Consider the following 24,063-nt stretch of genomic DNA (forward strand, 5'->3'; position numbering starts at 1 on the left):
TTTCAGGTGGTCCCAGGGAGGTTTTCTGTATTTAGGCATTTTCATTACTCCCACCTTTGACCAGTTATATAAGGCTAACTTGCTCAATAAGATTAGGCAGGATCTTCAGCGTTGGGAGGTTCTTCCAATATCTTGGTTAGGCCGAATATCTCTTATTAAAATGAACATTCTTCCTCGCTTATTATATCCCATGTGAATGCTCCCTCTGATGTTGCATGGGCAAATGTTGCGGATACTCAATGGTTGGCTTGGTTCTTTTATTTGGCATCACAGGTGGCCTCGCATTAAGCTTGCCAAATTGCAGCTTCCCCAGGGAATGTGGGGGGTAGACTTTCCAGATATTGAGGTATCAAATAAACCCTCTTCTATCCTTTGTGCATGATTGGACGTGTGAGGACCTGAGGTCATTTCGAGAATATCGAGGTCTCCCTGGCGAAGTGCCCCCATTAATCTGTTATGCATGGATAAGATGAGGATAGTCATGGAACCCAATTGTCATCAGTATGGTTAAAGCCTGGAGAGCAATGCGACAAAGTGAAGGCAGTTTATCTGAAACCTCCTTTCTCACTCCTATAGTAGGAATGCCAGGATTTTGGCCAGGGTTGATGGACTCTGGTTTTAAGTTATGGGATCCAGGGGAATCTCTTGCCTGGGAGATTTATTTGAGGAGGAGGTCATGATGTCCTTCGATCAGTTGAGTCGCAAATACGAATTGCCCAGTAAGGACTTCTTTCATTTCTTTCAGGTTCGGGACTTTATTCAGAAAAAGCCTACAGTTCGATTGATCCTTATAGGTTTGACGTAGAGAGGAGAATGCTTCAGACTACAGGCAGTTTCCCGGTTAGCACCCTTTACCATTTACCGGGAGGTGGCGCCTTGAAAGATATTGAGCGGCTCCGTGGGGTCTGGGAGCAAGAGTTGGGAGCGGAGATTTCATCAGAGATATGGGAGGACATTTGGGAGAACATGAGAAAGATTTTGATCTGCAACAGAGTGCATGCTATGCAGCTGAAGGTCCTTCACAGGGTTTATCTGGCCCCAGAGTAGCTTGCGAAATTCAAAAAGGGACCATCTCCATTGAGCCCTAAATGCAATATAGGTATAGGCACGTTTACCTATTGTTTGTGGTCATGCAAAGCTTTTCAAGCTTTTCAAGTATTGAGGCACCAATAGCAAGTGTCATGGAGGGGGTCCTGAGGACTGAGGTCAAGGTAGATCCACTGCATCTTCTCCTGGGCCTGTCAAATTTGCCTTCCTTAGATCAGCATGGGAAAAAGCTGTTTAATATTTTTACATATTGTGTAAGGAAGAACATTTTGATGACTTTGGTCTCGGAAAGCCTTCTGGGCCTGCCGGAATGGTATACATTAGTTATGGAACACATCCCTGGATGTCCGTACAAGTATGGTGCACCAGAAAAGTAAACTTTTCTACAAGACGTGGTGGCCCTTTCTGAACCATCTAGAAACAGATCTCTCAGCCATATTAACTAGGGCTTTTGTTTCGCCATGAGACCTGGGTCTGATGAGCCGGGTGCCCTGAGAGGAAGAATCCCAAATAAATACTGGTATGCTAACTGATGCTCCTAGTGATAAGGAGCTTTGGGAGGGTTGCTCTAAGTGGGGTAATTTAATTTAAATTAATTTAGTTTGTTCAAGTACTAATTGAATAATATGGGTAGCTTTTTTATTATTTGTTTTGTAGAGTAGAGTAGTAGTTAGTTTATTGTAATTGTTTTTATACTCTCAGATTGTTATATTTTTTGTAATTTTATAGTTCTGTAAAGAATAAAAATCTTTTCAATAAACAAAAAGAAAGGTGGTAAGGAAAAGCTAGGGAACTATAGACCGGTGAGCCTGACCTCGGTGGTGGGCAAGTTGTTGAAGGGGATTCTGAGGGACAGGATGTATATGTATTTGGAAAGGCAAGGACTGATTAGAGATAGTCAACATGGCTTTGTGCGTGGGAAATAGTGTCTCACTAACTTGATTGAGTTTTTTGAAGAAGTGACCAAGAAGATGAAGGCAGAGGGGTGGGTATCATCTATATGGACTTCAGTAAGGCATTCGACAAGTTCAACATGGTAGACTGATTAGCCAGGTTAGATCTCATGGAATACAGGAAGAACTAGCCATTTGGATACAGAACTGGCTCGAAGGTAGAAGACTGAGGATGGTGATAGTGGGTTGCTTTTCAAACTGGAGGCCTGTGACCACCAGTGTGCCACAAGGATCATTTCTGGGCCTACTGCTTTTTGTCATTTATATAAATTCTTTGGGTATGAACATAGGAGGTTTGCAGATGAAACCAAAATTGGTGGAATAATTGCCAGTGAACAAGGTTATGTCAGAGTATAATGGTACCTTGATCAGTTGGTGGAGTTGGAGATGGAGTTTAATTTAGATAAATATGAGGTATTGCATTTTGGAAAGGCAAGTCATGGCAGGGTTCATTTTATTTAATGGTAAGGTCCTTGGGAGTGTTTCTGAACAAAGAGACTTTGGGGTGCCGGTTCATAGCTCCTTAAAAGTGGAGCCACAGGTGAACAGAGTAGTACAGAAAGCATTTGGTACACTTGCCTTCATTGTTCAGGGCATTGATTGAGTATAGGATTTGGGAGGACATGTTGCGGCTGTACAGGACATTGATTAGGCTACTTTTAGGATACTACATTCAATTCTGGTCTCCCTCCTATAGGAAAGATGTTGTGAAACTTGAAAGGGTTCAGAAAAGATTTACAAGGATGTTCCCGGTGTTGGAGGGTTTCAAGTACAGGGAGAGATTGAATAGGCTGTGGCAATTTTCCTTGAAGTGTTGGATACTGAGGGATGACCTTATAGAGGTTTATAAAATCATGAGAGGCTTAGACACCCAGGGTTGTGGAGTCCAAAACTAAAGGGCATAGGTTTAAGATGTGGAGGTGCTGGTGTTGGATTGGGATGGACAAAGTCGGAAGTCACATGACAACACGACAGTTGAATGTCCACCTCAACTGACGAAGTAGCAGTGCACCGAAAGCTTGTGATTTTGAATAAATCTGTTGGACTATGACCTGGTGTTGCATGACTTCTGACAGGATTACAATGAGAGGGAAAAAGATCTAAAAGGAGCCTAAGAAGTAACTTTTTTACTCAGAGAGTGGTGTGTGTATGGAATGAGCTGCCAGAGGAAGTGGTGGAGACTGATACAATTATAACATTTAAATTGCATCTGTATGGGTACATGAATAGGAAGGATTTAGAGGAATATAGGCCAAATGCTGGTAAATGGGACTAGGTTAACTTAGAATATTTGGTCTGCCTGTATGAGTTGGACCAAAGGCCCTCTGACTCTAAGTTTAGTTCATTAATATCTATCAAAGGGTACAGTCCTCATATGGACCCCTCGGCAATATCACCTATATTCTTTCATCCTGCTCCCTAAGAACATGCTCACCATTATCCTATGCCTTTTATCCCTGAGTCAAACTTGCATCCAGCCTGCCACAACTCATTCCCACAGCTATCAATGTGTATCATTTTAAATTTGTGACTCCAGGATAGCCCACATGAAAATCTGCACCATCAATGGAACTGTGAATACTATACAGAATCTTTAGTAGTCAGATGATAATATGTAAAATAATGCATATCACTGGTCGAATAAGATGGTACAGCTATTAAAAAAAATTAAAGGGAAAGCCACACAAATAATAGGTGACAGTTGTGTGTTTTCAAAGGCATTCATTCATCTATTGACTCTGGTTGGTAGATTGAGGAGGATAAGTTATAGCGAAAGCTAACACTGTCTTTGGTTAATGGTTATGTATGAACTTATAAGTAAGGATCATAGAAAGTAGGACTTGAGAGCAGAATTTCTGAATAGTTCACTTCTGTTTCCATCACCTCAAATACTGAGGTTAACTTTAGTGTCCTGCTATAGCAATAGCTGAGATCAGCTAATTTAAAGCATTGATCCAATGGCTTTCTTAGTCGAGATAGCCTAGTGTCACAGCAGAGGGGATCTGTTTAGCTGCTTTGACATTGAAGGCTATAACCTCAAAAGATAAATATTTTGTTTTTGCATACAGTTGTTTTACACAACATAGTTCTGTATATGATCATAGAATAGAATCATAGAATCCCTGCACTGTGGAAAGAGGCCGTTCATCCCATTAAATCCACACCGACCTCCAAAGAGCAACCCATCCAGACCCACCCGAGCCTCGTAACTCCACAATTAGCAGGGTCAATCCACCTTACCTGCACATCTTTGTGGGATGAAATCAGAGCACCCAGCAGAAACCCAGGCAAACAGAGGAAATGTGCAAACTTCACATAGACAGTCACCCAAGGCTGGAATCAAACCCAGGTCCCTGCCGCTGAAGCAGCAGTGCTAATGTCTGATCTCATATAAAGGTTCAGATTTAATATAAAGAAAAAAGTATTTGTTTAAGCAATAGCAGCAGAGATTTATAGCATTAACGCAAGTGACTTTAGAACAAAACAACTTGAGGGCTTTGTCTGTTGGCAAACAGCATTTCAAGAAAAAATCAAAATGATATCACAGGAAGAGGTGTATGGTTAGTGTACCCATGTAAGTTTTTTTAATAATTGAGATTTAGTAAGGTTTACAACAGTAGTAAGGTAGTAATAAAATTGACCGATTATGTAATAATTAACACATAATAAAAGATAGCAGGATATGTTACACTATATGGGGGCTGATGATTGCCACTTCCAGTGTGGCAGTTGCATCTATAGATTGTGTCTGCTGTTTGAGCAATTTCAGCTCAGAGTCATGAAACTGGAACAGAACTACAGACTCTGTTGCATCAGGGAGGTTCCAGAAGGCAGTCACTCCGTTGGAATTGGATAATTAGATTTGACACAAAAGTAGATATGGGAGGGTTACACTGTGGGTGAGGCAGATATGGGGTTTGAGAAACAAGTGGAGGAGTCTCAGCCCTTACAGTTGTTCAACACGTTCAAGATTCCTGCTGTATGTATGGATGACAACAGGAACTGCAAGGCAGATGAGTGAACTCTGTGGCACATTCAGTTAGACGATTGTACTCTAGTTTCTCACACACACATAATGCACTATTTCTCTGAAGGGCCTCTAACCTACTTCTCTTCTCATTTATCCTAGCACTCTGGAACAACGTTCACTCACATCATATATTCAAATCTGTACTATTGTCGCTCCTAATTGGCTTACCGCGGTCCTGGAACACAGGTCACAACCCCTTTTCTCACCGGTAACCAAACCAAAGGGATAAATGTCCCTACCTTTTCTCTGCTGCAGCTGGTTCGTTTGCCAGTGAGGTACGGTCTCCAGACACGCACCTCAATTCAAAGGGTTAGCCATCTTGGTGGGACCTCCAAAAATTGTTGAGGAAAAGCATTCAGTCAGATGATAGTATTCTAGTTTCTCTCACACACAGTGCCTTTATTACTTGCAATGCAAGGGACTCAACCTTAAAGGGACAACAGTCACCTTTGGCTGGAGAGTCTGTCTTTCAACAGTTATAATCGTATTTTATACACAAATCCACATCAATCATGTATCTGTTCCTTCTTATTAACCAATTACATATTGATTGTCAAGCTTTGGTAGTATAATCGACTTATCACATTAAGCATGGAGTATGTGGCACATTGCACTAGATCATTTACCTCAAACTTTGCAACACCAGTTGAATGTGATTCCTGTTTTCTTGCTGAATTGGGACGTACTCCAGTTAGCGAGCTTAGCTTGTGTACGTGCTTAGCTAGGAGAAAGTAAGGACTGCAGATGCTGGAGATTTGAGTCAAGAGCGTGATGCTGGAAAAGCACAGCAGGTCAGGCAGCATCCGAGGAGCAGGAGAATTGATATTTTGAGCATAAGCCCTTCATCAGGAATGAGGCCTCATTCCTGATGAAGGGCTTATGTCCGAAATGTCGATTCTCCTGCTCCTCGGATGCTGCCTGACCTGCTGTGCTTTTCCAGCATCACACTCTCATCTATCTGCTAGGCTCCATGTTTCTTTGCTTGAGTGGAATCAGGTCTGATTAACCGTACCTGGCCTATGTGTCTAGCTGCACTTTTACTGTCCCTAGTCTCAAATAGCTTAGGTGACCTACTTTTATGTTCTGGCTCTGTTTTTGAATCCTTCTACAAGCCATTCAAGTGAGAATGTAAGTAGAGGTGCAGTCTAATTGGGGAAAGACTCTGCTCTGCTATTGAAAGCATTCCAGAAAGTTGTGCTGCCTGCTCAGGGCCAGAAAGGAACTTGTAGTTACAGACAGAGGATTCACTTGTTCAAATGGGTATCAACAAAATAGGAGTACGGAAGAGGTTCTGCTTAGATAAACATGAAGGAAGAATTTAAAAACAATTACCATCTAACAAATCCCAGGACCAAGTGACTTGAATCCTAGTAACTTGTTCTGTGAACAGCTCTTGTATCACGTGTTGGTTCTAATTACAGTTCTGGTCATCCTGCTATGGGAAGGACAATATTAAATTGGAGAGGGTTCAGAACATATTTACCAGATTATTGCTGGGACTGGAGGGTTTGAGCTATAAGGAGAGGTTGGATAGTCTGGGACTTTTTTCACTGGAGCATAGGAGATTGAGGGGTGACCTTATAAAAGTTTATATCATGAGGGGCATTGGTAAGGTGAATAGTAAAAGTCTTTTCCCTACGGTAGGGGAGTTCAATGCTAGAATGCATATTTTTAAGGTAAGAGGAGAAAGATTTAAAAGAGACCTGAGGGAAATGTTTTCAAAAAGAGGGTGGTTCGTGTGTGGAATGTACTGCCAAAGGAAGTCATAGGTGCAGATACAGTTAAAACATTTAAAAGACATTGGATAGGTACGTGAATAGGAAAATTTAGGGGGATATGGGCAAATGCAGGCAAGTGAGACTTGTTTAATTTGGGAAACTTGGATGGCATGGACTAGTTGAACTGATAAGGCTGTTTCCATTATGTATGACTATTTTTTTAATCTTCAGGATTGATTCTGCACTTGGTTTGTTGCTCTTGGGTGAAGCTGCCAAAATGAACATGGCTTGTTTGAAGGTCTTGACAGAGCTGGGCACAACTCTTGTATCACGTGTTGGTTCTAATAACATAAAACAGGTAAAGATAAAGCTATATGGTGTTCAATGCAAAATATTATGGATTATCTTTCTCAGAATTAATTTGCTTTTGATTTAATGTGTGTGAACAGTTATTTTACCTAACCTTTCTTCTATGTAAGTTACAAGGAGTACAACAGATTTTCAATGTAATTACAGGCAGAGGAAGGCAGAAGAGTGACAGTGGAAATAAACAAATGAAAATCTTTCTGGATAGATTTATGGGGGATGATGGAGATTCCACATCTCCCTTTGAAAGCCATTTCCATGAGGAGTCTCCTTATATTGGCACTTCTCATAACCTGGGGACATTGGAAGTGATCTGATATGCAGATTGGCTAAATAGTTTTATTTTGTGCTCTGTCAGTCTATGATTCTACAATACATTTAAGAGAAATTGGAATTTATTTTTGAATGATCCTTGATGATTGAAGATGATTACCTGAGGACAAGGGGCTCAATAATACATTTTGTAATCCAGCCAGTTTTTGTAATTACTTTCACTTATTGTGAGAAACCAGCTTATGCCATTTTAACAAAGGATAGAGGATATTAACTCTGGTATAGCCCTCATTTCCAATCCATTACATCAAATGAACTTAGATTTCATCACTCTTAGTGGGGAATTGGTTTTGAAAGTAATTGTGGAGGCATTAGTGGTGATTTTGCAGGAATCATTGGAGTCAGGGAGGGTCCTGGAGGATTGGAAAATGGCTAATGTAATACCCCTGTTTAAAAAAAGGGAGTGGGGCAGAAGACAGGAAACTGTAGGCCGGTTAGTCTGACCTTGGTCATTTGTAAGATTTTAGAGTCCATAATTAAGCATGAAATTGCGGAGTACTTGGAAGTGCATGTTAAAATAGTCAGCACGACTTCATCAAAGGGATGTCTTTGATTACAATTCTGCTAGACTTCTTTGAGAAGGTAATAAGTATATTAGACAAAGGAGAACCAGATGTATTTCAATTTTTAGAAGCCTTTGACAAGGTGCCGCATAGGTGGCTGCTAATTAAGATAAGAGATCATGGTGTTAGGAGCAAGGTACTGGCATGGATAGAGGATTGGCTGACTCACAGAAGCTAGGGATTATGGATAAAAGGGTCTTGTTTCAGGAAGATAGCCGGTGGAGTTCCACAGAGATCAGTTTTGGGATAAGAACTATTAATGTTATTCATTAACGATCTAGACAAAGGAACTGAGGACAATGTTGCTAAGTTGGAGATCACTAAAGATAAGTGGATAGACAGGTAGTGTTGAAGTGTTGGGAAGGCTGCAGAAGGACCTGGAAAGGCTAGGAGATTGGGCAATGAACAAGTGGTTGGAATGCAATGTGGAAAAGTATAAGATTATGCACTTTGGGAGGAAGAATAGAGATGTAGATTTAGATGTTTCTAAATAATGAAAGTCTTTGGAAATGTGAAGCACAAAGGGACTTAGGAGTCTCACTTCAGGATTTGTTAAGATTAACATGCAGGCTCAACTGGAGTTAGGAAGGTGAATACAATGTTAGAATTCTTTTTGAGAGGCCTAGAATATAAGAGCAGGGATGTACTGCTGAGGCTGTATAATGCTGTGGTCAGACTGTGTTTGGAATATTGTGAGCAGTTTTGGGCCCTATATCTATGGGAAGGATGTGTTGGTATTGAAGTATTCCAAAGGAGGTTTACAAATGATCCTGCACTTGAAAGGCTTGTCATATGAGAAGCAGTTGTGGTTTCTGGGTCTGTATTAGATGGAGTTAGAAGGATGAGGAGGGAATCTGATTGAAATTAACAGAATTCTGAGAGACCTGGTTATAGTGGACGTGGAGAACATGTTTCCACTAGTAGGAGAGACTAAGATCAGAGGGCACAGCCTCAGAGAGGCTGTGGAGGCTAAGTCATTGAGTATTTAAGACAGAAGATTATTGATTGATAAGGGGATCAAAGATTGCAGGGAGAAGGCAGGAGAATGGTGCCTCAATGATTGACTCAATGGCCGACTGATCTAAGTCTTGTCCTGTATGTTATGGTTCGCTGTACTTGGATGCAGACCCTACTACTTTTGAAACCTCCTGGCATCACTCACTTTTCAAAAAAATCCATAATTCTTCTTCCTTGCCATCCATCAATCCATTTCTAACCTCCCTTTGCCCTCCAAAGTCCTTGAATGAGTATTCGCCTTTCAAATCTGTGCCCATTTTTCATGTCGCTCCATGTTTGAATGCATCCAATCTACCTTTTGCCAAAGTACTGAAATAGCATTTATCAGAGTCACAGATGACATCCTATGTAGCTGTGGTTGTGGTAAGCTGTCCCGCTTAATTCTTCTTGACTTGTCTGCAACCTTTAAAATAGTTAACCACACATACTCCTCCAGCGCTTGTCTTCTGCTGGGTGGTCCTGCACTCATTCTATTTTATTTTTACCTGGCTAGTTATGACTAGAAAATCACCTAAAATGGCTTCTCTTCCGGCCCCTGTATTGTTATCATTAAAGACTTTTGAAGATCTTGGCCCTACCTATGTCTCATATGCATGTTGTCCACTTTAGCAACATCATATAAAAACGTAATACCACATTCCACATGTGAACTGATGACATGCAGTTCTATCTCACCATGATCCCTTTAACACCTTTAATGTCTCTACTTTGTTACACTGCTTCTGTGACATCATGTGCGAATTGCCTTCAATTCAATATTGGGAAGTTTAATACCGTTGTCTTCAGTCACCACCTCAAATCTCGTTCACTAGCATCAACTTCATTCCTCTTCCTGTCTAAAGCTTAACCATGATGTTTAGTCTTAGTGTTGAATTTGACTTTGTGATAAGGGTCCAATCATATATCACTACATCACCAAGACTGCCCAGTTCAATCTATATAGCATTGCTTTATGCCATCCCTGCTGCAGCATATCTGTTCCTAAAGCTCTTATCATTGACTTTGTATTGTCTTCATTGCAAATAGCGTTGACCATTCTACAGTTATCCTTGCTGGTTTGCCATCAAAATTACATGTTCATTAAAATTTTGTTCCCCATCCTAAATCACAAACTCCTGTTTCTGCGTCACCTCAATATTTGCTGATCTAAATTATATCATGGTTGAACCCATGCAATTTTAAAATTTAAATCCTCCATAACCTTGGCTGTACATATGCTACTAACTTCCTCCTGCCATACAAATCTGTGTGAATTTTGCATATTGCTGTAATCCCTTGCACATCACTGATTTTAATCAGCCATCCTAATATTTCTTTATGTTATGTTATGTCAAATTTTGTTTGAGAACTACTCCTGTGAAGGACTTTGTAATGTTTTACAATGTCAAAGGCAATGTATATGTTGTTGTCGTATAATAGCTTTTCTTTAAAAACTGCTTTCCTGGAGTAACTTATTTTAAATTGTTGAGGGCCTATGTGAGGCAGAGAGTTTTGCAGAATGGAATGCATTACTTCCGGCTGAAGCATGTATTTTAGAACAAATAGGTTCTAACGCACTAATTGTACTCTGCACCCAGTGTCTTTTCTATATAGCTTTGGACGATGTAATGTGTAAGGAAGAGGTGGTATTTTTTGGCAGCATTGTGTTATTGTTAAAGCAATAGAATTGCAAAAATCCATGCTGTTACCATTGCAAACTTAAAAACATGAAACCAATGTGTAACCAGTCAATTTAATTCTCAGAAAATGTGAGCACAGAAGATTGTGATGATTATTCTTTGCAGCTAATTCATCTCTATTGCTGTATACTTGGAGACATTTGTCTGTATGGAAGTACCTCAGAAATTCAAAAGGCTGCTCTAAACGGATATGGAAATTCATCAAAGTCACCCAATAGGACGAATGCACCCGGATTGCTCCAACTTCTTCAGGTCCAGCCAGCAACAGCACCAGGAGATGGTGAGTGCCAGGATAAAATGCTAATTACATTATTAAGATACAGATTTGATAATAAAGCACCAGACTAATTAACAATAGTGTTACAACTAGTGATTATATTACATTCCTGAAGAAGGGCCTATGCCCGAAACGTCGATTCTCCTGTTCCCTAGATGCTGCCTGACCTGCTGCGCTTTTCCAGCAACACATTTCCATCTCTGATCTCCAGCATCTGCAGACCTCACTTTCTCCTCATATTACATTACTATACCTACCTACTGATTAAAAACTTTACCTCTGTATTCAGTTTCTATATGTATGATATAGCTTACAGTTGTCATGTTTTCTTGCTTTTTGATAGAATTTTATTATAGAATCAAATTTAATGTGCAAGCTTAAACTATGCAAATTTTGTGGTCAGTTGTAAGTGAATTATGCCTATAATTCATTGTGTTTACAGTTGCCCACAGATTTCTTTTAGACTTTTGAGAGAGAAATTTTGTATTTTGAGTTCTGAAACTACACGGAAGTCTTTGCAAGGGATTGTGTGACAAATGTAGATAGCACAAACAACAATTTTTTTTTCACTCATATGTGGGACAGAGCTGTTACTAGTTAGGTCAGCATTTATTGCCTGTCCCGAATTGCTTGCCCTTGGAAAGTTGGTGGTGAATGATTGCCTTGAACCACTATGGTCCTTTTGGTGTAGGTACACCCACAGTGCCTTTAGAAATGGAGTTCCAGGATTTTAACCTTGAAGGAATATTGATACATTTCTAAGTCAGGATGGTGAATGACTTGGAAGGAAACTTGCAGAAGATGTTGCTCCTGTGTATTTCCTGGCCTTGTCCTTCTAGGCAGCAGTTGTCATGGATTTAGAAGGAGCTTTCCTGAATTTCTGCAGTGCATCTTGTGGCTGGTACACCCTGCTGGTATGGAGTATCAGTGGTGAAGAGAGTTGATGTTTGTGGATGTGGTGCAATTAATTGGGCTGTTTTGTCCTCGATGATGTCAAACTTTTTAAAAAGTGCTGTTGAAGGTGTACTCATCCAGGCAGTTGGGGAGTGTTCCATCATGGTCCCGACTGCTTTGTAGATGGTTAACAGACTTTGGGGAGTCAGGAAGTAAACTACTTGCTACAGTATTCCTAGTCTCTAAGATGCACTTGTACCAGAGTAATTATATATCTCATCCAGTTCAGTTTCTTTTTCATAATAATGTCCAGGATGTTGATAATGGAAGATACAACAATGGTGATGCAGTTGAATAGGAGAAAGTGAGGACTGCAGATGCTGGAGATCAGAGCTTATTGGTGCGCCAAACTACCATCGCGCCTCCCTTGTCTGCCGGTTTGATGGTGAGGTTGGGGTTGGAGCGGAGTTGATGGTGAGGTTGGGGTTGGAGCGGAGTTTGTTGGTGAGGTTGGGGTTGGAGCGGAGTTGATGGTGAGGTTGGGGTTGGAGCGGAGTTGATGGTGAGGTTGGGGTTGGAGCGGAGTTGAAGGTGAGGTTGGGATCTGATCTGATGCAGTTGAATGCCAAGGGGCAATGGAAATGCTCATTTCTCAGTACTTGGGTGACATCAGTGGTATTTACAATTTATCAGCTCAACCCTTGATGTTGCCCAGGTCTTGCTGAATATGAGCATGGGCTGTCTCAGTACATTAGGATTTGTGAATTGTGTTGAACATTATGTAATCATCAGCGAACATGCCCACTTCTAACATAATGATGAAGTGAAGGTCATCTACCTTTGTGCAAAATATGACTCCTTTCTCCTGATTCCCATGGACTCCATTTTTGCCAGGTTTCCTTGCTGGTACAATTAGTCAAATGTGGTCTTGATGTCAAGGACTGTGGCTCTCACCTTCCCTCTGGAGTTTTGTCTATGTTTGACCCAAGATTGTAATGGCATCAAGAGCTGAATGGCTCTGACTGAACCCAAACTGAGCATGTGTGAGCAGGTAATTGCTCATAAGTGCTACTTGATAGCACTGTTATGACATCTTCCATCATATACTGATGATCAAAAGTGGACTGATATGGTAGTATTTGGCTGTTTGGATTTGGGCAATGTTCCACATTGTCAGGTAGATGCGAGTTTTGTTGCTATACTGGAACAGCTTGGCTAGAGGCAAGTCAACTGGAGCACAAATCTTCAGTACTATTTCCAGAATATTGTCAGGATCCATAGCTTTTGCAGTTTCCAGTGCCTTCAAATATTTCTTGATGTAATGTGGAGTGTATTAAATTGGCTGAAATCTGGCGCCTGTGATGCTGGGGACCTTTGGAGTAAGATTCACAAAGCCATTCTGGCTGAATATTGTATTTTCTCAAAATGTTGATTCCCTTATCATTGAGGATGGGGATATTTGTGGAGCATCCTCCTCTAGTGAGTTGTATAATTGTCTACCTTCATTCATGACTGTATGTTGCAGGATTGTAGTGTTAGGTTCTTTTCCCGAGGTTTCGCACATGAGATGCAATCTGCACACACCAACTTCGGCAAACAGTTAAAGTTTATTAAAGCTTGTACAAGCTAGGTGACCCCTTTGGCCCCCCTCGCAGGCATGCGAGGTTGGGTTAAAGTGAGGCCCTGAACAAAGAAAACACATCCCCTTTATACAGATCAATTGGTCATGCTCACAGATACTCTGGCCACTCCCCCATAGTCACATGCCACTCAAGACAACTCCCAGCCTCACAGTCACATGTTACCCCAGGTACAATGGTAGGATGAGATCACCCTCGGAGATAATGCAGATGTAAATGCCCTAATCCTGGGGAATCGTTATGCAGATGATTTCCTGACTCAGTGATTCCCCAAGACAATGCAGGTACGATATACCTAGTTTCAGGGGATGGCCAGAAAATATTTCTGGATGGAAGAGATTGAATGATTGTTTAACTTGACAATAGCATGGAGAATAATAGCAAATGACTGTCTAAATGAAGTGTGAATTACAATGGATGGTCGTCCACATTCCTGCATGCTATCAGTGAGACAGAATGTCACCTCCACCCATTTCCAGAATGTTCAGCTTTGCAGTCTAACTCTTTAATATTACATTAATGTAGTTGTGTCATAGAGAGGTACAGCATGAAAACAGACCCCTCGGTCCAACTTGTCCGTGCCGACCAGATATCCTAAACTAATCTAGTCCCATTTGCGAGCACTTGGCCCATATCCCTCCAAATCCTTCCTATTCATATAACCATCCAGATGCCTTTTAATGTTGTAATTCTACCAGCCTCCACCACTTCTTCGGGCAGCTCATTCCATACACCCGCCACCCTTTGCGGTGAAAAAGTTGTCTCTGAGGGTCCCTGTTAAATCTTTCCTGTCTCACCCTAAACCTATGCGTTCAGTTCTGGACTCCCCCACCCCGGGGAAAATACTTCGTCTATTTACCCTATCCATGCCCCTCATGATTTTATAAACCTCTATAAGGTCACCCCTCAGCCTCTGAGACTCCAGGGTAAACAGCCCCAGCCTATTCAGCCTCGTCCTATAACTCAAACCCTCCAACCCTAGCAACATCCTTGTAAATCTTTTCTAAATCCTTTCAAGTTTCACAACAACCTTCCGATAGGAGGGAAACCAGAATTGCACACAGTATTCCAAAAGTGGGCAAAAGTGAGGATTGCAGATGCTGGAAACCAGAGTTTAGATCAGAGTGGTGCTGGAAAAGCACAGCAGGTCAGGCAGGATCCGAGGATCAGGAGAATCAATGTTTTCGGCAAAAGCCCTTCATCAGAAGGACCTCACCATTCCAAAAGTGGCCTAATCAAAGTCCTGTATAGTCACAACACAACCTCCCTATTCAAATTCTATGCACTGACCAATAAAGGGAAGCATACCAAATGCCTTCTTCACTATCCTATTGACCTGCGACTCAACTTGCAAGGAACTATGAACCTGCACCTCAACATCTCTTTGTTCAGCCACAGTCCAAGGTCACTTTGCTCAGCAACACTCCCTAGGACCTTACCATTCAATGTATACGTCTGCTAAGATTTGCTTTCCCAAAATGCAGCGCCTCATGTTTATCTAAATTAAACTCCATCTGCCACCTTGGCCCATTGGCCCATCTGATCAAGATCCCATTGTACTCTGAGGTAACCTTCCTGGCTGTCCACTACACCTCCAATTTTTATGTCATCTGGAAACTTACTAACTATACCTCTTATGTTCGCATCCAAATCATTTATATAAACGATGAAAAGCAGTGGACCCAGCGCTGATCCTTGTAGTCATAGACCTACAGTCTGAAAGGCACCCTCCATCACCACCCTTTGTCTTCTACCTTTGAGCCAGTTCCGTATCCAAATGGTTAGTTATCCCTGTATTCTATGTGATCTAACCTTGCTAACCAGTCTACCATGAGGAACCTTGTCGAACTCCTTACTGAAGTCCACATAGATCATGTCCACCACTCTGCCTCATCAATCCACTTCATTACTTCTTCAAAAAACTCAATCAAGTTAGTGAGACATGATTTCCGGCACACAAAGCCATGTTGACTATCCCTAATCAGTCCATGCCTATCCAAATACATGCATAATCGGTCCCTCAGGATCTCTTCCAATGACTTGCCCACCATCAATGTCAGACTCACCAGTCCCTGGCTTTTCTTTACCACCTTTCTTAAATAGTGGCACCATGTTAGCCAACCTCCAGTCTTTCAGCACCTCACCTGTGACTATACAAGTACCTCAGCAAGGAGCCCAGCAATTACTTCCCTAGCCTTCTATAGAGTCCTACAGTACACCTGATCAGGTCCTGGGGATTTATCCATCTTATGCATTCAAGTCTAGGTTAAACGAGTGGCAAAAACTTGGCAAATGGAATATAATGTGAGAAAATGTTATACACTTTCGCAGGCATAATAGAGGAGATGAATATTATTAAATGGAATAAATCTGCAGCACAGAGGGATTTAGGAGTCCACATCTATGCATCTCAAAAAAATAACTAGCATCTAATTTCAGCAAGTAATAGGAAAGGCAAATAGGATGTTGGTCTTTTTTTCAAAGGGAATGAAAAAACATGGATTTCTTGCTAAAACTATATAAAGCACTAGTTAGACAACGGCTTGCATACTGTGAAGTTTTGTTTCCACTTTATCTACAGAAACATATACTGCATTTGAAATAGTCAAGAGAAAGTTCACAAGGTTGATCTCAGCAATAGAAAGATTTACTGATGAGGAGAGGTTCATTAGGTTGGGCCTGTACTCATTGGAGTTTAGAAGAATGAGAAGCTACCTTATTGAAGCATACAAGATTGTTACAGGACTTGACAGGGTAGCTGCTGAGAGGTGGTTTCTACTTGTGGGACGGTATAGATGGTGTTATCTCCGAGCAGGAGGCCAACCATTTAATAGAGAAATGAGAAGGAATTCCTTCTTTAAGAGGGCAGTGAATCTTTATCACAGAAGGCTGCAGTATATTAATAGCTCAGATAGGCAGAATTTTAATCAGTACAGGAATTAAGGGGTATGGGGAGAAAGACAATAAAGTAGTGTTAATGATTGTCAGATCAGTCGTCTCATTGAATGATGGAGCTGACCCAGTGGGCAAGTGGCCTACATTTGCTCCTTTAGTTTTATTGATTGAGTTTGCAGTTATTGGGCAAGATAACCTAATATTTTATTTGGTATAAATAACAATGGTAAGAGTTCATGGAATCCAAGGAAATTTGGCAAATTAGATCCACAATTGGCTGAGTGGCAGGAGCAGAAGGTGACGATTGAGGCATGTTTTTCCAACTGAAGTCTATGTCCAGTGAAATCCCATAGGTGTCAGTGTTGGGGCTCTTCCAGTTTAAGGTTTATATAAATTATCTAGACTTGAATGTAGGAGGGTTGATCAGTAAATTCACAGATGATACAAAAATTGACATGTTTAACTATGACTTTGTATCTGCTAAGCAGGTATTGATGAAAATTTCATAAGCAAAGACATTGGCCAGACAAAAAAAAACCTAAAGAACTGTGGATGCAGGAAATTAGCAACAAAGCAGACATTTCTGGAAAAAGCACAGCAGGTCTGGCAGCATCTGTGGAGAGAAAGCAGAGTTAATGTTTCAGGTCGAGTAACCTTTCTTCTGAACCCAGACACTCTTTCTCGGTCTGCGCATAGTATACTCTCATTTGTTTTCAGGCCTTTGACACAATTGCAACTAGTTGTCCTTGTTGCATTGGTATTGTACCTTTCTCACTGGTGACACACTACAGGGTAGCTTCATCATTTACAATATTATATTTTAGCATGCGGACTACTGTCACTAGTTGCTTATTTTTAATGAATGCTACTTCTTTTAGTGTGTCCCAATATCACTGCATATCCTTGACAGGTATCCTCAAACCAAAACCTATTTGCATCCTATTTCCACCTCACAAGGCCATAAGAGTCCTTTGAGCCTGCTCAGCCATTAAATGAGATCATGGCTCATCTGATAACCCTCAACTCTACTTTCTGCTTTCCTCCCCGTAATCCTTGATTCCCTTACTGATTAAAATCTATCTATATAGTCTCAAACACACTTAATGACACAGCTTCAACAGTCCTCTGTAGTCAAGAATTCCACAGATTCACTCTCCTCTGAGAGAAGAAATTCCTCCTCATCTCAGTCTTAAATGTGTGACCCTTATCATTGGATTATGGCTTCTGGTCTTAAACTGTCTCACAAAAGTAATAAACTTTCCAAATCTAACCTGTCAAGTCTCCTAAGAATCTTTCAATGCTTCAGTAAAGTCTCCCCTGATTCTTCTAAACTCCAGTGACTACAGGCCCAGGCAGAGGTGGGTATTGCAGATGCTGGAGATTACAGTCAAGATTAGAGTGGTGCTGGAAAAGCACAGCAGGTCAGGCAGCATCCGAGGAGCAGGAAAATTGATGTTTTAGGCAAAAGCCCTTCATCAGGGCCTGACTACAGGCCCAACCCACTCAGCTTCTCCTCTTAAAATAGTCCCTCCATATGTGGTATCAGTCTCATGAACCTTTTGTGGATTGCTGCCTATGTTATTATATTTTTCCTTAGATAAGGGGACCAAAACTGTTCACAGTATTCCAGCTGTGGTCTGACTATTTGTATAATTTTAGTGAAAACCCCCCACTTTTATATTCAATTCCCGTTGAAATAAAGGTTAACATTCCTTTGCATTCTATATTACCATCTGAATTGGATGTTAACTTTTTGTGATTCATGGATGAGGACTCTCAAATCCTCTGTTCTATAGTTTTCTGTATTATTTCTCCATTTAAATAGTCTTCAGCTCCTTTATTCTTTCTGCCAAAGTGCACAACCTCACATTTTCCCATGTTATATTTCATTTGCCAAGTTTTTTAGAATTAGAATCCCTACAGTGTGGAAACAGGCTCTTCAGTCCTACAAGTCCACACTAACCCTCCGAATAATAACTCACCCAGACCCATTACCCTATTCCTCCATATTTATCCCTAACTAATGCAGCTAACCTGCACATCCTGAACACTATGGGCAATTTATCATGGCTAATTCACCTAACCTGCACATCTTTGGATTGTGGGAGGAAACCAGAGCACCCGGAAGAAACCCACGCAGACACGGGGAGAATGTACAAACTCCACACAGTCGCCCGAGGTTGGGTCCCTGGCACTGTGAGGCAGCAGTGCTAACCACTGAGCCACCGTGTCACCCTGTTTAATTTTTGCTCACTTGTTTAATCTGTCATCATCACCTCATACCTTCCCACTTATTTTTGTGTCATTCACAAGCTTGACTATAATGCATTCACTTTCCTCATCATTAAATAAATATTGCAAATAATTATGGCCCCAACACTGACCCCTGTGGCTCTCCACTAGTTATAGATTGCCATCCTGAAAAGGCCCCTTTTATTCCAAATCTCTGTATTCTATTAGTTAGCCAATTCTATATTATCAAGTAGCCTAATATGTGGTAACTTATCCAACACCTTCTGAAAATCCAAATATATTACATCTAGTACGTCTCCTTTATCAATCCTGCTTGTTTCCTCCTCAAGGAAGTCTCATCTTCAAACTTTTCAGTTCTTATATCTTGCACTTTCTTTTCTCAACATACCTCTCCACTTCTTTTTGCCTTTCAAATATTCAAGGTCTCTAACAACCCTGGTATCTGAAGAAGATCAAGAAGACAATGATAATGAACACACAATATTACTTGATTTCGCGTTTATTGCCAACAACTCCGATACTGACAATGCATATACCTTAAAGAATGATATAGGGTTAGTATCTGTGCATGCTGAAACATTGGGCACAAATATACTGTATTCAGACATGGGGACAAGGGCAGTGTAGGAACAAACTCACCAGTGTGGAGATAATATATAAATTCAGCTGCAGAATACTCGATGAGAGCTACACTGGGCATCAGAAAGCCTATCCTCATGTCAAAAACCATGGAGAAATGCAGCACAAATTCAGTTCAGGGCTTTACACAGTGTTTGGAGCCCATACTTTCCAGCATAAAACTGATTTCCAATTCAAAAAACAGTTTTGTGGAACTAACTTTAAGGAAGCTTTTGATGGTCAATATTTCTGCTTCTATAGTAACACAAGCAACTCACATCAAAATCTGAATGATGCAGTGCAATGGTGCTGGCATGTATCAGGCAGTTGCGATCATGCACGTTAATACCAATGCACAAATAGGTTTTCAAGGTGTCATAGCTATATAAATCTGTTCTCTAACTCTGGACATACTGAGCATGAACATCTCAGGATGACAGCAAAGATAGATGTTCCACTTTGTACTTCTGGACGATGCAAATTCAGCTTGTTTCAAAAGCGTCAGTTTTGCCTTTTGCACATGTGCTGGCTTCTCCCATCATTAAGGATGAAGATATTTGTGGAGCCTCCTCATCCTCCTCTGAGTTGTTTAATTGTATGCCACCATTCATGACTTTATATGGCAGATCTGCTCCATTGGTTTTGGATTACTCAGCTCAAACTATTGCTCACTAATTTTGCTGCATGCTATGCAGGTAGTTTGGCTTTATCACTTCACAAGGTTAACACCTTATATTTATGTATATCCCTGGTGCTGCTCCTGCCATGCCCTCCTGCACTCCTCATTGAAGCAGGCTTGACAGTAATAGTAAAGTGAGGAATATGCCAAACCATGACGTTACAGATAGTTGTTGAATATAATTCTGTTGCTGATGGTCCAAAGCACCTTATTGATGCCAAGTCTTGAATTGCTGATTAATTTCTGCTCCCCTTTCTCTTCTTCTTCTTGCATCTTATCCTCTTTATCCTCTTTTCTATATCCTCCCATCCTCCTCTGTCTTCTAGCAAATAGCCCTGCTCTGAACTGCCTCTTTATATAGAATTATTTGGGAGATACAAGGTAAATTATGATAGAAAATTAGTGCAAAATATATAAAAAAGTTATCAAAAGCTTCTATATGTATAAATACAGGAAGGGATTAACTGACGTGAATGTTGGTCCATTGGAAAATGAAACTGGAAAGTTAATAGTGAGGAACATAGAAATCACAGAGACACTAAGTCAATATTTTCCCTTAGTTTTCATGGTGGAGGACACTAATACCATCCCAACAGTAATAGGGAATGCAAAGATTATAGAAAGAGAGAAAGTACTGAGCAAACTATTAGGATTGAAGGCAATCAAATCCCTAAGTCCTCATGACTACATCTTAGGGTCTTAAAGGAAATGGCAGAAGCGATAGTTGATCCATTGGGTATAAAATTTCAAAATTCCCTGGATGTGGGAATGTTTACAGAGGATTGGAAAAATGCTAAGATAATACCCTTAATTAAAAAAAAATGGATGGAGGTAGAAATTAGGAATCTATAGACCAGTTAGATTAATGTGTATCGTTGGGAAATTGTTAGAATCCATTATTAAAGGAGTAATAACAGGACATTTGGAAAGTTAAAACACAATCGATCACAGTCAGCATAGTTTTATAAAGGGTAAATCATATTTGACAAATATTTCAGAGTTCTTTGAAGATAAGGCCTTCCGTAAGATGTTCAGCAAGGTTCTGAATGGTAGACTGGTTAACAAGATTGGATCACATGGAATACAGGGAGAAGTAGCCTTTTGGATATAAAATTGGTGAAATGGTAGGAGGCAGAGGGTGATTATGCAGGGTTGCATTTTGGACTGGAGGTCTGTTACCTGATGCTATATATCTATATGACTTTATCGTTCTATGTGACAAGCAAAGTGGATAATGGGGATCCTATTGTTGTAGTAGTTTTGCACTTCCAGATGCATTTGATAAAGTGACACACAAAAGGATAATGCACAAGGTAAGATCACAAGGGAACTGGGGAATATATTAGCTTGGAAGAAGGATTGGCTAACCAACAGAATGCAGAGACTTGGAATAAATGAGTCTTTTTCTGGGTGGCAAGCTGTAACGAGTAGAGTGCCACAGTGTTCAGTCCTTGATCCCCAACTATTTATAGCTGAAAATGTGTTGCTGGAAAAGCGCAGCAGGTCAGGCAGCATCCAAGGAACAGGAGAATCGACATTTCGGGCATAAGCCCTTCTTCAGGAATCCTCACTTTCTCCCCAACTATTTATAATCTATATTCATGACCTGAATGTAAAGATAGAAGATACTATAGCCAAATTTTTCAGATGACACTAAAACAGTTGTAATGAAGAAGTAAGAAATTTACAAATGCATATGCATAGGTTTGATGAAGTCACCAAAATTTCAACATACATAAGTATGGGATTATAGAATAGAAAGGATGAACAGAAAGGCAACTTACTACCTAAGTGGAGAGAAACATCAGAGTGTTTCTGTGCAGAGAATCTGGGTGTTCTCCTGCATGAATCACAGAAAACTCATATGCAAGTACAGCAGAAAATAAGGAAGGCAAATGTAATTTTGGCTAAAGAGACAGAGTATAGAAGTAGGGAAGTGTTGCTGCAAATGCACTAGGTATCTGTGAGACTGTGCCTAGAATTTTGTGAACAGTTTTGGTTCTCTTATTTGAGAAGGGATATAGTTGTATTGGAGGCAGTTTACAGAAAGTTCACTAGATTGATTCCAGAGACGAGGACACTTGTTATCACATAGACTGCTATTACATGCAATACATTATTAGCCAATAACAGTCCCCATAAATAGCTATTCACTCTCGTAACCAGATCATTATCCACTCCTTTGTCCAACTATTCTCTCTTATAAAAATTGAAAGATCGTGAAGAAATATTAAAAGATGTTCTTCTCTCTCTTTGGGCTCTACCCCCACCTATCATTTACTCGTTACCCCCTTCCCCTCATCGTATCTTCTGCATATAAACAACATTTTCCTAGCCACCATCATTTCTGAGGAAGAGTCACTCGACCCAAAACCTTAACTCTGATTTTTCTCTGCAGATGTTGCCAGACCTTCAAAACTTTGCCAGCAATTATTGTTCCAGAGATGAGGGGTTTGTCTTGTAAGAAGAGATTGAGTAGATTAGGCCTATACTCTATAGTGTATAGAAGAATGAGAGGAAATCTAATTAAGATATATAAGATGCTAAAGGTGATTGACAAAGTAGATATAGAGAAGACGTTTACTCATATAGAGCAATCTAGAATGAGAGGACATAGTTTTAGGATAAGAGATGGCAGATTTAAAACAGGGATGAGGAGAAATTATTTCTCTCAAAGAGTCATAAATCTGTGGAATTCACTACCTCAGAGAGAATATTGGTTCACTGAATAAATTTAAGAGGAGATATTCAGATTTTTATTTAGTAATGGGTTGAAGGGTTATTGAGAGTAGGCAAGAAAGTAGAATTGAGGTTGTGGTGATATCAGCCATGATTGTATTGAATGGCAGAGCAGGCTTGAGTGGCTGAACTTCTTACTTCTGCTCCTGGTTCTTTTATTCTTATATCACACAGAAACAGGCCATTCAGCCCAACCAATGTTGGTAAAACAAAGAACTGTGGCTGGTGGAGATCTGAAATAAAAACAGAAATTGCTGCAAAACTCAATAGGTCTAGCAGTGTATGTGGGAAGAATGCAGAGTTAATGTTTTGAGTTCAGTGATTTTTCATCAAAACTCACCAGACTAGAAATGTTAACTCTGCTTTTTTTCCCCACAGATGCTGCCATACCTGCTGAGATTCACCAGAAAATGTTGGTCTTTTTATTCCTGCATCTGTTGGTTTTCATGTTCTACTTGAATATCCACCCTCTTGGCCTCTTCTGAATCTATCAGCACAAGCATTCTTTTTTCCTTCCCCCCTCATGTTCTGTCGACCTTCCCCTTAAAGATACTTATACTATCCATTTTAACAGCTTCCTGTGGTAGAGAATTCCATGTTCTCACCATTCTTGGATACAGAAATTCCTTCTTTGATTTTTGATGATGTCTCTGCTGAATAACACCACCCCCCCACCCACCCACTGATCTGGCATCATTTGGATATTGCTTCTGCTCATTCTCCCAGTCATATCTTATTCCAAGGGGAAGGTCTAGTCACACCCCAGAAGCAGCAGGCTTATGCAAGTCTTGTGATTAGTAAAACGTATTTCAACAACTGACACATCATCCGCTGTATACTTTTCAAGTTTGAAAATACCATGGGAAACACCAAAATATCCAGAATTTAACCATAGCCTAAAACAAAAGTAAGCAACTAACCTGTAATCATTGATGATGCTTTTGAATAATACTGATGAGTGTGTAGTGGGTTGTGGTAGTAGGATTGGAGTCCAGATAAGTTTTTGCTTCTTCGTCCTCAAGACAAATTTTACTTTAAAGGGCCATTATTGGTCCATTGCCATTTGTTTTGCGAAATTGTTTTTCTTTCATTCAAAATCAGTTTTTTTTTTCATTTCTAAAATGGGTGTGACACAGCAATAATTGTCCATTCCTTTGTGTGTGCAAAATACTCCATTGATTTTGTTGCTGTAGGAAGTGTGATATGCTTTTTAGAATATATCTTTTAATCACTTAGGTATATTAAATTTGCAAATTATTGAAAATTATGAAACATAATTACATTTTGAGTTAACCTCCCTGATAAATTAGTTCCTATTTTATGATTTCATAAGTACTCAGTGATAATAAATGGTGCTTATC

The 24,063-nt window shown here is 40.3% G+C and overlaps 1 protein-coding gene across 3 annotated transcripts in view; it reads left to right on the top strand.

The window, feature by feature from the left end:
- The window catches only part of tmem232 (transmembrane protein 232), a 137,400-nt gene that overhangs the window by 80,667 nt on the left and 32,670 nt on the right, over positions 1-24,063 (top strand). For 2 of the 3 annotated variants that reach the window (XM_087998699.1, XM_087998700.1), the window contains exons 9-11: positions 6,981-7,107; positions 10,813-10,987; positions 16,902-17,057. In XM_087998699.1, the coding sequence (XP_087854825.1) occupies positions 6,981-7,107; positions 10,813-10,987; positions 16,902-17,057 (458 nt within the window). The remainder of the gene's footprint in view (positions 1-6,980; positions 7,108-10,812; positions 10,988-16,901; positions 17,058-24,063) is intronic. The other variant, XM_043710462.2, reaches the window with a different exon arrangement.

Source organism: Chiloscyllium plagiosum, unplaced genomic scaffold (genome assembly GCF_037043375.1).
Source record: "Chiloscyllium plagiosum isolate Xiang-an unplaced genomic scaffold, Cpla_swu_hap1 HiC_scaffold_2, whole genome shotgun sequence".
Classification (NCBI taxonomy): domain Eukaryota; kingdom Metazoa; phylum Chordata; class Chondrichthyes; order Orectolobiformes; family Hemiscylliidae; genus Chiloscyllium; species Chiloscyllium plagiosum.